The 15809-nt window shown below is 40.5% G+C and overlaps 1 protein-coding gene across 11 annotated transcripts in view; it reads right to left on the bottom strand.

The window, feature by feature from the left end:
- LOC140190944 (probable E3 ubiquitin-protein ligase HECTD4) overlaps positions 1 to 15809 on the bottom strand; it is a 292655-nt gene that overhangs the window by 117138 nt on the left and 159708 nt on the right. For all 11 annotated transcript variants that reach the window (XM_072247927.1, XM_072247930.1, XM_072247924.1 and 8 more), the window contains 6 exons: positions 10398 to 10539; positions 9701 to 9867; positions 7051 to 7197; positions 3151 to 3335; positions 1776 to 1929; positions 504 to 784 (listed from right to left, as the gene is read on the bottom strand). In XM_072247927.1, coding sequence (XP_072104028.1) covers positions 504 to 784; positions 1776 to 1929; positions 3151 to 3335; positions 7051 to 7197; positions 9701 to 9867; positions 10398 to 10539 — 1076 coding nt within the window. The remainder of the gene's footprint in view (positions 1 to 503; positions 785 to 1775; positions 1930 to 3150; positions 3336 to 7050; positions 7198 to 9700; positions 9868 to 10397; positions 10540 to 15809) is intronic.

Raw genomic sequence — 15809 nt, 5'->3', positions numbered from 1 at the left:
GGCCTTCCTATATCATGACAACCAGAACTGAACACAACATCTCAGTTACAACCAGATCAGCTACTTAGAAAAGTTTAGCATAAATTTCTCTCATTGATAAAATCTATAATTGTGAAGCTCAACCAGCACTACCACTTCCAGTAATTTGTGCATGCAAACCCCAAGGTCTGCCTGTTTCCGTCCTTTCTTTGGGCAGTATCCTTTCTCCTATATTGCTCTTCCATATTCTTCGTACCAAACTGCATCTTCTCATATTTCTCCACATTAAGCTTTATTTGCCGTAAGTCTGTCTCATCAATCTGATGAAAGACAGTGATTATGTTTTATAATTCTATTGACAGATAACCAATGATGGAAGGTAAAGGGCTGAACTGAGCAAGAATGAATATTAAAGAACAGTAGTCAATTCCAGGTTAAGATGATTTAGAGGGCTTTCAAACTAATAGACATCAACTTCAAAATTTTCCTTTTAGCTGTACTCTACTAGCTGCCAGCTAACTTACCTGGTACAACATAGTCAGCAAGCTTAGCTAAAAGAAGTGATGCAATATTTGAAGCTGGATCACCAGGATCATCTTGTTCATTTTCCAGGGAAGGTACGGAGTAGCTCCATGGAGGCAGCTCCACATTCCCACAATCTTCCACACTCATGAGAGGCAAGGCAGCACGGCACAGCTGAAGAATGATGAGCACGAGCTTGGGAGATGGTCGCTGGTCCAACAACAATGAAAGTAGCTTGGACACACATGCAGGTTGGCTGAGGATTGCTTTACCAATCTGACTTCTAACAACATCACCAAAATTAAAGAATCAGGATTAATTGAGCAATAATTTCAACAGTTTCCAAACATTAGGATAAGCATAATACATAAAGATAATCTGTACTTGAAAATGCACGCTGGTATACCAACACTTGACATCCTAACTTTGTCACTTTTAATAATGTTGAATAAAATATGGAAAAACATCTGTAACACTGAATAATAGTAACACAACTTATTTACAAACATGCTAATTATCTGCAAACTGCAGTAAAACAATACCTTCATATTCTTTAATGATCAATAAACCAATTGTTTGGAATCTAATGACCTTGCCTGGTGTCTCAGGGTTGGGTGTGCTTGCACCCATGCCACCTCCTTCTCTTGCACTCCTCTGCCACTTACCCCACACCCCTCCCATGGAATTCTACTCTCACCATCCCAACATCCTTTATTTCCGCCAGATTTATTAACTTGCTCTCTGCGCCACGTTGACAAATAGAGTATTATGCAAAAGTCTTAGGCACTCTAGCTACTACATGCATTTGCCTCAGACTTTTGATCAGTATTGTAAAACCTGCACATACAAATAAGTGTTTGGGAGGCCGGCAGGATGAATTTGTTGACTTCTATGGGGATGCAGGCATTTTCAGCTGGGTTGCAACATCTGAATGGTTGAATTAAATGTGCTGTTTTAATAAAAGGTTGCCCTTGGTTGGCGTATATTTTATTTAAATATATTGCTGGGGAACTGCTTATCCAATTTGCTAGCTGTCTTGGTTACAAACAGATCTCAGGAACAGAACCCTGCCATAAGCTGGGGAAGATCTGCGTTAAGATTAATTTCAATTGTAGCTATGGCAGCATTTTCAATCCTCTTGACTCATCCATTATGCTTTGGTAATTGTACTACAAACATACCACACAAGCACAGATGATCAGGTTTTTGGAAATTTTCTTTAACAGTACATAAACAGTGCTGAATGCAATGACAATCAAGCATGGAGTTCCTACCTAGAAAGATCATTTAAAAGGCTGAGTACATCTTGCAATGCATCATTCCCTGCTGCTTGATTCCCACAGCTTTCAGTGGCACGGGCAAGATGATTGGTGAGCAGGCTTGACACTTGACGGGCTAACCCAGAATGGACTGCATTTGTTGATACACCTGGAGAGAGTTGGTCAAAATAAAAGATACATTACATTAAGATACCAACAATAGTAGTGAAGGCCCTAATACACACTGGCAGTAAGTGCTGTGCTTCAAATTCATGAAACGAAAAGTTTATAGACTTTGAAAGACTGTTTTGATAACTAAATTCAAAAAATCCTATATTTAGAAAAATCTTCCAATTTAGATGCTTCAGTGAATAAAGTAATCAGACTTGCATGCATTAATTCCATATCCCACTATACTATGAGCGGATGCCCGTCTGGATCCCTCAAATGTTGTTACTGTCCCTGTGTCCATCTCCTCCTTTGGTAACTCATTCCAGATACCAATTATTCATTCAATGAAAAATGCAATCCTCAGATTCCTTTTAAGCCTCATCCCACTAATTTTATGTCCTCCAGTTTTAGATAACCCTAACAGAGAAAACTGACTCTGGTTACCTACTGTCTGTGCCTCTCAAAATTTTATAAAACTCTGACATATCACTTCTCAGCCCTCATTGTGCCAGGGGAAACAGACCATGTATATTCAATCCCTTCAATCCAGGCAAATTTCTTTGTGAATCTTTTCTGCACCCTTTTTGGCTTAATCACATCTTTCCTGTATCACAGAGACAAGCAGGTCTACATCTACTTGAACATTCAACTGCAGCCAGGGTTTGAAAAATCAAAAAAAAAACTGCAGATACTAGAGATCATTGACCTGAAAAGTTAATTGTTTTCATCCATATCCTATGCTTGTATTAATATGATTTAGTAGCCTTCACAGGTGGTGAGAATAGAGTGCTTCATAGTTATTCAACCAAGTATAAAGCATACTTGAAAGTACTGTGGGGGTGGTGGGGGGAGAAGGAATACCTGTAGCAACCATTTACATCAATATTAGGACTGTAGCTACTGGACAGGAAGAATTCACAAAGTATATAGCATTGACTGTCAGAAAATCAGTTACTGTCTGTATCAATAACCAAGGATACTATCTTCCAATTAATCACAAATAATTCTTTTGTTCAATCAAAAAGTATGTTTAAGTTTCATTTTAAGTGATTCTAAATGAAGCACCATAATACTGCAGATTATAAAGCAAAGTCAGAGTGTTAATGAGGTAAATAAGAAATTGATTACCATTACTTTGGCTTTGAAGAACAAACAAGATTAGAAGGAATACAAAACTATGAACAAGGAGATTAAAACTGCATTCATGTAGGAAGCTCACCTTCTTCTTTCTCCCACTCCACACAGCGATTAGCAAGTACCTGGAAGGCAGCCCAGGCCATGGTAGCAACCTTCTGTTTCCTTGTTTGTTTTTCACTTGAGCTACTTTCTCGTTGGCTTGTCAGGCTGCAGAGTCTGTCCATGAGCTGCACCAATCCACTTCGCACCAGGCATTTTTCTTCACTCCTAAGCACCCACAAAAAGAACCATATTCAGGACATACAGCAAAATATCTGGCATAAAAAGCGAATAACAGAAGGTAAAATTATCCCATTGATGCAATCAGCAGCTAGAAGCAATGCCAAATAAACTGCAGTTCCTGGAGTCAAGAGCACAACAGCATTTTCCACACTGTATTTGGCTTAGTTATGTGAAACTCAAAAGAATAATTGCAGTTTTTAAAACTTTCAGTAGTTTTCCTTCAAGATGGCTATTCACACATCTGACTCAGCAGTCCAGATGAAGGGTCTCAGTTCAAAACGTTGACTGTTTCCTCTTTTGCATATATGCTACCTGGCCTGCTGAGTTCCTCCAGCATTTTGTATTTGTTACTCTGCATTTCTGGCATCTGCAGATTTTCTCATTTTTGGCATATTGACTATCTGCTCCTTGCTCAGCAATAAGTTGAATTTAAAATTTCCATCCTCAAGTTCAAATGCATTCATTACTTCAACATATCATGCCCTCTCTCTGTAAACCTCTTCAGCCTAGAGCCTTCTGAGAGCACTATTCTCATCTAATTCCCAAACGTATCCCTGATTTGCACAGCTCCACCACACCCTAATGTATTTTCACCTGTAATTCCAGCTCTGGAATTTCTTGATTGAAGTTCACCAGTCTCTTCTTTTCTCACCTTTAAAGTGTTTGTTACAATACAACTCCCTGACTGATTTTAGTGTTTCAATGCAAAAATATCCTTCAAAGTTGCTGGTGAACGCAGCAGGCCAGGCAGCATCACTAGGAAGAGGTACAGTCGACGTTTCAGGCCGAGACCCTTCATCAGGACCCGAAACGTCGACTGTACGTCTTCCTAGAGATGCCGCCCGGTCTGCTGCGTTCATCAGCAACCTTGATGTGTGTTGCTTGAATTTCCAGCACCTGCAGAATTCCTCGTGTTTACAAAAATATCCTTGTGGCTTTTGTTTGATAATGTTCCTGCAAAATACTGGTGCCACGTGAATGCAAATATTAAACTCTCCTATAATGGCTGAGTGAATGTTCAAGTTTTAGAAAAAGTTTCAATTAATCACAAATGATGTTAAACATAGCACAAATAAACTTGTAGATTGGATTATTGCTGCAGAATTTCCACACAACAATGGAAGGATTAAATTCAACTCTGCTCTACAATGTACAGTCACTATTCATTGATGAAATGATGCTTTGCACAAATTCTGATCCTGTATGCTGCACATGCCATCCAAATCACACAATGCTACAGTAGAACTCGCTCGGTCAGTGAATTTTGAAAACGTAGGGGTGGGGGGTGGTAAATGCTGGAAATATTCAGCAATTCAGCATCTATGAACAAGCAAAGTTAACATTTTAGAAGAGTGACCTTTCAAAAGTGAAAAGAAATGATGCACTGTTTTCTAGCTCAACATGCAAAGGATGATTTCTTTTTTTTTTACAGCTAGATCAAATATGTCTACAGTTTTGTTAATCCCCATAGGTTCAAAAAGAAAACAATCAGTGCATCTAGGGAAAAACCATGAGCGAATGTCAGGATAGATGCAGAATCTGTCACAAATATGATTTATATAACTAGTACAATCCATTTAAAACCCCAGTTTTTTGCCACATGCTGGAATTGCACTTGTTTTGGCCATCAACAAACTACTTCAGGAACAGACTTGGGTAAGATAGCTTGGACAAATGAACAATTATCGGACCTTAATTATGAGAAGGACTGACAAAGAAAACTGATCAGTACAGCACAGGTATCTTCTTCTTCTTCTCACTATGGTGTGCTGAACTAACTAAATTAATAATCATATACCCAACCAAACTGCATACACAATGCCCGTATTCTTCCATTTCCTGCACATTTACATGCACAGAACACAAGGATCCTATGTTGTGTCATCCTTCCCCAACTCAAAAGGTAGGTGCTGTTCCTTTCCTTGCCTTGTGATGGATCAAGCGACATTTTTGCCATTTCTATAGCACTGTTTTTTTCACAAAGCCGAGTTGCTAGCTTGATGCTCAACCTGTGACGCTCATGGATAGAAAGCGTGCAAGGGGCCAGGTGGATTCGAACTCCGAACCATTCGCCTCAAAGTCTGGTGCCAATGCCACTACACCACTGGCCAGCTTCAACTCAAAAGGTAGAAGGCCAAAAGTATTAGTAATATTAAACATCTGGTTCATTTAGAAAAGCTTACACTGTCCAAGGAGTAAACCTTGGGTCCAAGTTGTTTAGGAATTCAGCATAAACTAAATGGTGAAACAATGTCACATATTTATTCTGATGAAAGCTCGTCAATTTGCAAAATGTTTCTCTCTCTCCATAGATGTTGAACCATTTACCATCTCCTCCTTTTTTGGTTTGTCATTCACTTCTTTCCAGAAAGCTGTGTACTCACAATGTTTGCACATTACTTTTCTGCCACCCCAAAACAATATAAAAAGATACACACTGTTTGGTTTGAAGATTAACTATGATTTTAGTTACGAAAATGGCAATGTTCATATCTGTGAGCTCTTCTACAATGCGAGTACTTCAAGAAATAAAACATTTTTATGTATTTGAAAAATAAATCATGGTCTAATAGCTCAAAACATTGTTGGTCTCCTTTTTTTTAAAAAAACAGTATCCTCAAAAATATGAAACTCAGGCCAGATTTGAAATAGACACTGAAGATTCAAATAGCCTGTCTGAGCCAAAAACAGTGGCCAGAGAGAAAATAAAACAGATGAATAAATTTAAGACCTGAGGGAAAGGCGACACTTTAGCACATCCAGGACTGGACTTTAATCTCACGGCATAAATGTGGTGGAGAAATATAATGCACAAAACATACAGAATTAGTGTAAGCAGTTTATGTGTAGAACCTGGCATTGTGTTTTTGGGCAACAAGGGAAACATGCAAACAAAGGAAGGGGAAGGGGAGAAGAACACACCTTTGGTAATGTTACACACATGGGAAGATAAACTACTGCTGGAAATAGTCAGGGTTTGATCAGATGATTGAGAGCAAGGGCTTCCTTACTGAAGCAGTTAAATGACACACTGAAGAACGATAGATGTTAAAGCTTATAAAGGGGCCAGCACAGATAATGTATTATTATCACAAGGCCTTCTTTTGTATTTTTTGTCTGAAGTTTTGGTACTATGGTTTAGACAGTTTGGAGAGAAGTGAAAAATGGATTTAAAGGTTGCGGATTCAAGAGGCAACACTATGCTCTAAGACTGTACATGAACCAAAGCTTGGAGAATACAGAGGTGAAAAGTAATTGCTTGGGAGAAGACGTGATATCAATATCTGAGATATACATCAGTTAGCATGGGATCAGGTAAGAAGCTGGATGATCAAAAGTTTAGTAAAATAGTCTCACAGGGTCAAAATTGGTAATTCAAAGAGAATGGGGTGATAGAAGAGAAATTAGAATGAGATATGCTATTGCAGGTGATAAGCAACAGAGACAACTGAACAAACGATGTCAGTCTTAATGACAATGAAGTTTACAAGGTGACTGCATGTCTCGATGGTGAGGAGGGAAGAAATGAAACCGCTTAAATTGCCTTCAGCTCCCAGCCAAAAATACATTTAGTTTGCAAAAGCCAAATAGATAAATAACCAAGACAATGTCACCAGTGTTATTTGATTTAAACACAGGCTTTGTCAGCACACCAGCTCCTGAATCATTGAAATGCAATGAAAATTCATTTTTTACCTACCTGGTATATGGTATAGTACAAAGTAGGCCAATACTGTTGGCACAAGCTATTGGATATCGAGCACAAAGAGAAACAACTGATGTCATGGTCTCGCCAAAGGCCTCCTGAACCTGCTCCACCATCCCACCACATGTCAGTTCTTCAATCCTGAGATGAGAAATAGAGAAAGTAGTTAAATAAGACCAAAAATAATTTTTTAAATGTTAATATGTATTGGTTAAGAAGAATTCAGAGAAATTCACAGCACACAAATTATTTCAAATGCTTCCATGCTATCCAAAAAATTAATCTAGCTTAATCTCACTTTCTTTTTCTTGGTCTTGAATGCCTACCCAACTACTTTTCAAAAACAGAACAGAACTTCCACCTGAAACAATACTTAGGCTGCTGTTTCGACGAAGTTACTAAACTCTTGGGTAAAACACTTCCCCCTCAGCTTCTGTCTTAATCTTGCATCAATTACTATAAATCTCTATTCCCTGGTTATTTACCTGCCTGCTGAAGAAAGTGGATTCTGACCAATTCTGTTTAGGAATCCTAATTTTCTCTTCAGCATCTTTTGTTCCAAAGAAAATAATTCAACATAGTTGATCTTTCCTCATGACAACAATTCAAAATTTCTGGGCTATGTCATCTTAAATCTCCTTTGTTCTCTCTCTTGTATCTGCTGTGCTGCCACTTACAATGGTTTGTGGGCATATCCTTCTGCTTGCAATGTCGTTAGCCCCCTCTAATTGCAACAGCAGATAATTCCCCATATTTTATCAGTTTTTTTACCCAGTCCATTGGTATCTTCTTCCAAGTCACAACATTTTCCTACAAATCACACGGCTACTTGTATCTCTGCAAATTTCTAAAATCATAGCCCTTACATCTAATTAATTAAATCAAATGACCAACTACTGGAACCCTATAGATGGGGTGTATGGGGTGTCAGGGAGGGGTAGCACCTCTGGTGGGGGAGCATGTCGTGTCGTTTTCAGGGCGGTTAGTCTACCTTTGGTCCCCACCTGGCACTCAGCTCTCACCTGTGGCTCCCTGTAGCTGTTTGCATGCGACAGCGGCCACACCCCGGGCAATGGTTTCGACAAGCTGGCTAAACCAGGTGAGGGTAGCCGACGGGTCTCAAACCCTCGGTGAGATAGGAAGTTGTCTATCCCAGCATGTGAAGACAGACTCCGGCGGATTGAGCGGACGAGACCAATGGAAGATCCAACGGTCAAGAAGGCGGTCTCTGCAAGCGTCGTGGAACGTGTAGAGCAGGACAAGACACAGAAGACGTCCTGGTCATCCACTGCACCTAGTCCCATCTCCAGCCGTCCAGACTCTGTCTTGCCATTGGATACAGATGGGAATTGGGAAGAGAGAGTGAGGCTGACGCTGCGCAACTCTCCCTCACTTAAGTCCAAATGATGCGCTAGTCTCGACACCATCATAATGGTGTCGAGGTCCTCATCAACGTCAATGATGGACGAACAACCATAGATCCTAAAACAATGAAGCCTTCTAGTTAAAAATACCCATAAACTATCGTCTTTTACTTCCAGATACTTAACCATTTTAAACTCAAGGTTTATTTCTTTAGATTCAATCATTCTTACAGTTTTCTTGAGATAATCCCTGTTAACCAAACCAAATTTATTCTCATTGTTGACTTCACCTGGTTAGCTCCATGTTTGGCACTGAACAAATTCTGCTGAATGTCTCATGAATAATACCTATAAATTATTAATACTATTTTACAGATTTTTTTCCATTAATATTCCCCAGAGCAAGGTTCGACCTACAGGCCTGTAATTACTCCAGTTATCCCTTTATAACTTCTACTCAAGAAAAACATTATTTAAAATTTAATATAGCCTCACTGCAATCCTACAGGAAATAGGTTAGCGCCATAGTGCTATCCAGCATTATAATCAAGATGTAGAGTTCATTAAGATATGACACATTTTGATCAGGAAATGAAATCTAATGCACCGGAGAATAAAAAAGAAATCTAATCACTTTGTTGGCAATGTGCCCACCACGAACAATCGTGGAGCAGCAATATTAACTATGGGAGATTTCCCTTACATTTGATAGGAGAAGGCAAGTGAAAATATGCACACAATTAACAAGAAATGCAGCTTCAGACAACATGCCACTGAGGCTGAATCAGCACCAAAGCCAACATTTGTAAACACAATTTCAATACTCGTGTTGTAGCTTCCTCTTTTGCAATTGGGGTTGATCCCTGTTCCGGAACAGAACAGAAAGATAAGTTCCATTCCTCTAAATTAGCATCCCTCACAATAAAATAGCATTTGTTGTTGTTTAAAAGGATAATTGTTTAGCAGCAAAAAAACAGAATGCCAGAGGAATTCAGCAGGTCAGGCAGTAGTTGTGGACTGAAATGAGCAGTTGACGCTTAGGGTCAAGCCCTTTTAATCTTCAAAGAGTCTGAAACATTGACTATCCATTTTCCTCTGTAGATGCTGCCAGACCCACTGTGTTCCTCCAGCATTTTGTTCTTCACTCCAGATTCCAGCATCCGCAATCTCTTGCAATTCGATAGTTGTTCACTCCTCGAGATTCATTAACCAAGAGGAAACTGCAATCACCATAACGAATAAACAGTTTCTTCTTATTTCTCACGTGGTCAACAGCTTACCGTGGTCCTCCCTGAAGGACAGTGGTTACAGGTCCCACCAAATGTGTGACGCCACCAACACGGACTGCTGCTGTCAGTAGTTCACGCATATGTACAAGAGCTTGTTTCCTTGTGTTACCACGCCGCCATCGGGTCTGAGCAGCTGAAAGAAAACTGCTGCTTGACACCTAAACAAAACAAAGACATAACTTTTGAAAGCTATTTTTCGCAAATCTCAACAGCAAAAAAAATTAGATTAACTATTTTGAAAGCAAAGGATTTGTTAATTTAAAATGATGACATTACTGATGTACAGTAGCAAGTTACATATTTGAAAGCAAAGTGAAAAATTAGGTGAATCTTCCACTAAATAATGCTTTATCTAATAGTTTGTCATAATTTCCAAAAAATAGACCTTACAACAGCTTAGTAGGCTGAATTATACTTAACATATTAACCAAAGTATGTATACCATACACAATGTTGAAATTCATCTTCTTGCAGACAGTCACAAAACAATTCACAGAGAATGACACATTACAAAGACAGTCATACATTCAATGTTCGAAAAAGAACAAATCATGCAGACCATTAAAAAGAAAGCACACAACAAAACAATACATCCAAAAAAGTACAGCTTTTCCTTTACTGGCTTACTGCAAAATTTTACAGTAAACTTGCAAATGAAGTATAATTACCTAGAAAGACTAACACTTACAGCTTGGTCAGGATTAGTCCCAATGAAAGCGAAGAGCTGTCCAAGCAGCACACTATATGTTGGCTTGTCACGGCTATCCTCAATAGTTAAGGACTGAAGCAAAGTGAAGGAACTGCTCCGATGACTATTCCCATGGCGTCTCCTAGAAGGCAGACAAATCCTCAAACATCTATAGTTCAAAAGTGGCCTTATGATATTAAAACAAAGTGATTCCTTATGGGCAATGCACATGCACACCAGACATAAAGCATCAAGATGATCAGAGGGGAGGGAACGTCGACTCAGACCATGAGAGGCCTGCGTCAGGCATTTTCAGGCCTTACAAGGCGCAGATTGGAAGTCTGTGTGGGGCACCACTTCTCGCACAGACTAGAGCAATGTGTGATTAAGTGCCTTGCTCAAGGGCACAAGCACACTGCCACAGCTGAGGCTTGAACTAGTGACCTTGAGATAACTAGACGAACGCTTTAACCACTTGGCCACGTGCCCAACAAAGATGATCAGAAATATGTACTTTATGAACATTAATCAAAGGACAGGGACCAGTACAGCACAGTAAAGGTCCTTCAACCCATGATGTTGAGCTGACCTATATAAACCTACTCCACAATCAATATAACCCTTCCCTCCTAAACAGCCTACAATCCTCCATTTTTCTTACATCCATGTGTTCATCTAAGGGTACTTTAAAAGGTCCCTTTTGTATCACTCCTGATAACTCATTCCAGATACATACCACTTTTTGCATAAAACATATACATAAGAACATAAGAAATAGGAGCAGGAGTAGACCATTTGGCCTGTTGAGCCTGCTCTGCCATTCAATAGGATCATGGCTGATCAGGCACTAGACCCATCTACACCTATCTGCCTTAATTCCCCTACTATGCAAAAATCTATCTAACCTTGTCTTAAATATATTTATTAAGGTAGCCTCCACTGCTTCATTGTGCAGAGTATTCCACAGATTCACCACTCTGTGGGAAAAGCAGTTCCTCCTCATCTACGTCCTAAATCTACTCCCCCGAATCTTGAGGCTGTATCTCCTCGATCTAGTCTCAACTACCAGTGGAAACAATTTTCCTGCCTCTATCTTATCTATCCCTTTCATAATTTTATAAGTTTTTATAAGATCTCCTCTTAAATTCTTCTGAATTCCAGTGAGTACAGTCCCAGGAGACTCAATCACTCCTTGTAGTCTAACCCCTACATATCTGTAATTAACCTAGTGAACCTCCTCTGCACTGCCTCCAAAGCCAGTATATCCTTCCTCAAGTAAGGAGACCAGAAATGTATGCGGTATTCCAGTCGCGGCCTCACCAGTACCCTATACAGTTGCAGCACAACCCCCTGCTCTTAAATTCAATGCTTCTAGCAATGAAGGCCAACATTCCATTTGCCTTCTTCATAACCTTCTTCATAACCTTTTGTGATTCATGCACAAGCACTCCCAAGTCCCTCTGCACAGCAGCATGCTGCAATTTTTTACCATTTAAATAATAATCTGATCTTCCATTTTCCTTCCAAAGTGGACGACCTCGCATTTACCAACATTGTATTCCATCTGCCAGACCCTTGCCCACTCACTTAACCTATCCAGATCTCTCTGCAGACACTCCATATTTTCTGCACAATTTGCTTTTCCACTCGATTTAGTATTATCAGCAAACTTAGATTCACTACACTCTGTCTCCTCTTCCCTATCGTTAATGTATATCGTGAACAGTTGTGGGCCCAGTGCTGACCCCTGCAGCACACCACTCACCATTGACTGCCAACCAGAGTAACAACCATGTATCCCAACTCTGCTTTTTATTAGTTAACTAATTCTCTATCCATGCTAATACGTCACCCTCAATTCTATGCATCCTTATCTTATGGATAAATCTTTCATGCGGCACCTTATCGAACATCACCTGGAAATGCAAGTAAACAACGACCAACCGTTCCCCTCTATCCACTGAGCTCGTTATATCCTCAAAGAACTCCAGGAAGTTTGTCAAACAGGATCTTTGCTAAATCCATGCTGCATCTGTCTGATGGATCCATTTCTCTCCAAATGCCTCACAACTTCTTCTTTAACGATTGCTTCACGCACTTTCCTAACTATACATGTTACACTAACCAGCCTATAGTTACCTGCCTTTTGCCTACATCCTTTTTTGAACAGTGGCATGACATTTGCTGTATTCTAATTCGCCAGGACCTGCCCAGAGTCCAGAGAATTTTAGTAAGTCATCACCAAAGCCTCTACTGTAACTTCTGCCATTTCTTTCAGTACCCTGGGATGCATTCCATCAGAACTGGGGACTTATCTATCTTCAGGCCCACAAATTTGCTCAGCACTACCTCTTTAGTGATAGCTATTGTATCGAGGTCCTCACTTCCCATCATATGTATAACATCTCTCTTTGGCATATTAGACGTATCCTCCACCATGAGGACCAACACAAAATAGTCATTCAAAGCCTCCGCCATTTCCTCAGTACCCAATATCAATTCCTCCTTCTTGTCCTCCAACTTGCACATGGCTCAGGTAGATTACCACCCTTTTGGTTCTGCTTTTTAATTTAGTCCCTAGCTGCTCAAATCCCCTTAGCAGAACCTCTTTCCTTGTTCTACCTATGTCGTTGGTACCCACATGGACCATGACAACTGGATCATTACCCACCCACTGCAAATTCCTCTGCAGGTCAGATAAATGTCCCAAACCCAGGCATCAGACAAGCAACACAGCCTTTGGGATGCTCTATCCTCGCAACAGAGAACTCTGTCTATTCCCCTGACTATACTATCCCTATTCACCACAACATATTTCTTCTCTCCCCCACTCTTGAAAGGCTCCCTGAACTATGGTGCCACAATTAGGTTGCTCATCCTTTCTACAGCATCCACACAAGGAGCAAGAACGTCAGACCTGTTGGACAAGCTCAAGGGCTGAGACTCCTCCAGCACTGTCTCTTGGATCCCACGACCTGACTTACTCACAGTCACACTTTCTTGCCTCTGACCACCGACCAAATTTGAGGCAGCTAAGGTTTTGAGGTGACTACCTCCAGAAACAGAGAATCCAGGTAACTCTCCCCTCCCTGATGTGCCACAGTGTTTGAAGCTCACATTCCAGATCACCAACTTTGAGCCCGAGTTCTTCCAGCAGCTAACACTTGTTGCAGATGTGGTCACCGGAACCACAATGGGGTCCACCAGCTCCCACATCAGGCAGCTACAGCATATCCCCTGATCCTGCATCATCCCTTTATTTCATTAGCTGCAATTACATTTGATATCTCCCTAAACTTTTTTCCTCTCACCTTAAAAGGATGTCCCATGGTATGCTACTTCAGGAAAAATAGTGCTGGCTTTCCACTCGAACAAAACTACTCATAATATTATACACCTCTATCAAGTCACCTCACATCCTCCTCTGCTCCAGAAAGAAAAACCTTAGGTTGCTCAACCATTCTTCATAAGACGTTCTCAAATCAAGCAGCGCCTTAGTAAACCACCTCTGCACCCTCTCTAAAGCTTCCACATCTTTCCTATAATGAGGCAACCAGAGCTGAACACAATATTCCTTCCAAGTGTGGTCTGACCAGTTTAATAGAGCTGCGACATTACCTTATGGCTCTTGAGCTCAATCCCCTGACTATTGAAGGCCCACACACCAAATGCCTTTCTTAACCACACTATCAACTTGCACGACCAGGGATCTATGGGTGTGGATCCCAAGATCCTTCTGTTCCTCCACACTGCTAAGAATCCTGCCACTAAGCTTGTAATCTACCTTCAAGTTCAATCTTCCAAAGTATATCAGATCACACTTGTCTAAATTGAACACCATCTGCAATTTCTCTGCCCAGCTCTGCAACCTGTCTATATCCCTTTAGGTCCTAAAAAATATTCCATATTATCCACAACACAATCAACCTTCATGTCACCTGCAAACTTATTAACTCACTCTTCCATTTGCTCATCCAAGCCATTTTAAAATAAAATCACAAAGAGTGGGGATCCCAGAACAGGTCCTGTGGAATACTGCTAGTCACCAACCTCCAGCAGAATATGCTCCATCTTCTACCACCCTCTGCGGACAAGCCAATTCTGATTACTTTAGCCAAGTTTCCATGGATCCCATGCCTCTTGACTTTCTAGATGAGCCTACCATGGAGTACATGGTACATTCATCAGAAAAAAAAACCCAGCAAATACTGAAAATCCAAACTACAAATAAAAATACTGGAAATACTTTGGTGATCAGGAGGATTTGCATTGAGGGGAAAAGAGTTAATTCCTTGAACCTAACATTGGCTTAGTTGGAAGAGTGTTAGACAAAATACCAATGTCAGAATGAGAACAGATGGAGAATTAAAATCATATGCAATTAGAAGGCAAGGTCACTGTTGCAGACTGAACAAAGAATCGCTGCAAAGCAGTCATTCAATCTGCATTTGGCAATGCTCACAAAATATCCATTTCCAATCACAAATGAAATGGTTGTGCCAATATGCAACAAGACAAAAGCAATATTCAGTCAGGTAAGTGGCAAGTAACATTCATGCCAAAAAAGTGCCAATCAATAACCATCTCCAGCAAGAGTCTAACTTCCTACTCTCGATGTTCAAGCCCCTCCACCACCAAACAACAAGATTGTCAGAAATATGTGCTTTTGAACATTAGTCATAGGCCACAGACCAGTACAACACAGAACAGGTCCTCGAGCTCATGATGCTGTGCTGACCTATATAAACCTACTCCACAATCAATATAACCCTTCCCTCCAATACTGCCCATAATGCTCCTTTATTCATACATCTGTATGTCTAAGAGTTTTTTAAAGGTCCCTATTGTATCACCCCTGATAATTATTCTAGGCAGACACCACTCTGTGCAAAACACCTACCAATGACCAGGAACTGAACTCGACAACCCACATTGGCACTATAACCACAAGATGTTGGGTATTACACAGCAAGTGATTTGGTGCCTGATGCTTCAAAAACTCCCACCACTTACAAAGCACATCAGCACGATGGAATAGATGAGAATTTTAATGAAAAGGTCACACTAAAGGTGCAGGCTACAGACAGACAGGTAAACACCAGAGAAGTAAGGGGAGCAAATAGACAGTGAAGGGTTGCCCTGTGTCCATTCCCCTCAGTAATAAGCATGCCCTTAAGGGTAATTTTAGGGGAAGTGACTTCTTAAAAAGAGGCCATCAGCAGTAGCTGGGTTAGTGCCACTGTGCCTGGCTGAGGCAAAGAACGGAATGATAAAGTCAGGCAGAACAATAGTGATGGGGAAGCAAAGAGTAAAGGGCTCAGATAGATACTTCTGTGGCCACCATCGAGACTCCAAGATGATGTGGTGCCCGAGTCAAGGATGCCTCACAGAAGGTACTAGACAGTCCCAGAG

Source organism: Mobula birostris, chromosome 31, assembly GCF_030028105.1.
Source record: "Mobula birostris isolate sMobBir1 chromosome 31, sMobBir1.hap1, whole genome shotgun sequence".
NCBI lineage: Eukaryota > Metazoa > Chordata > Chondrichthyes > Myliobatiformes > Myliobatidae > Mobula > Mobula birostris.
This window is presented reverse-complemented; position numbering and strand designations above follow the sequence as displayed.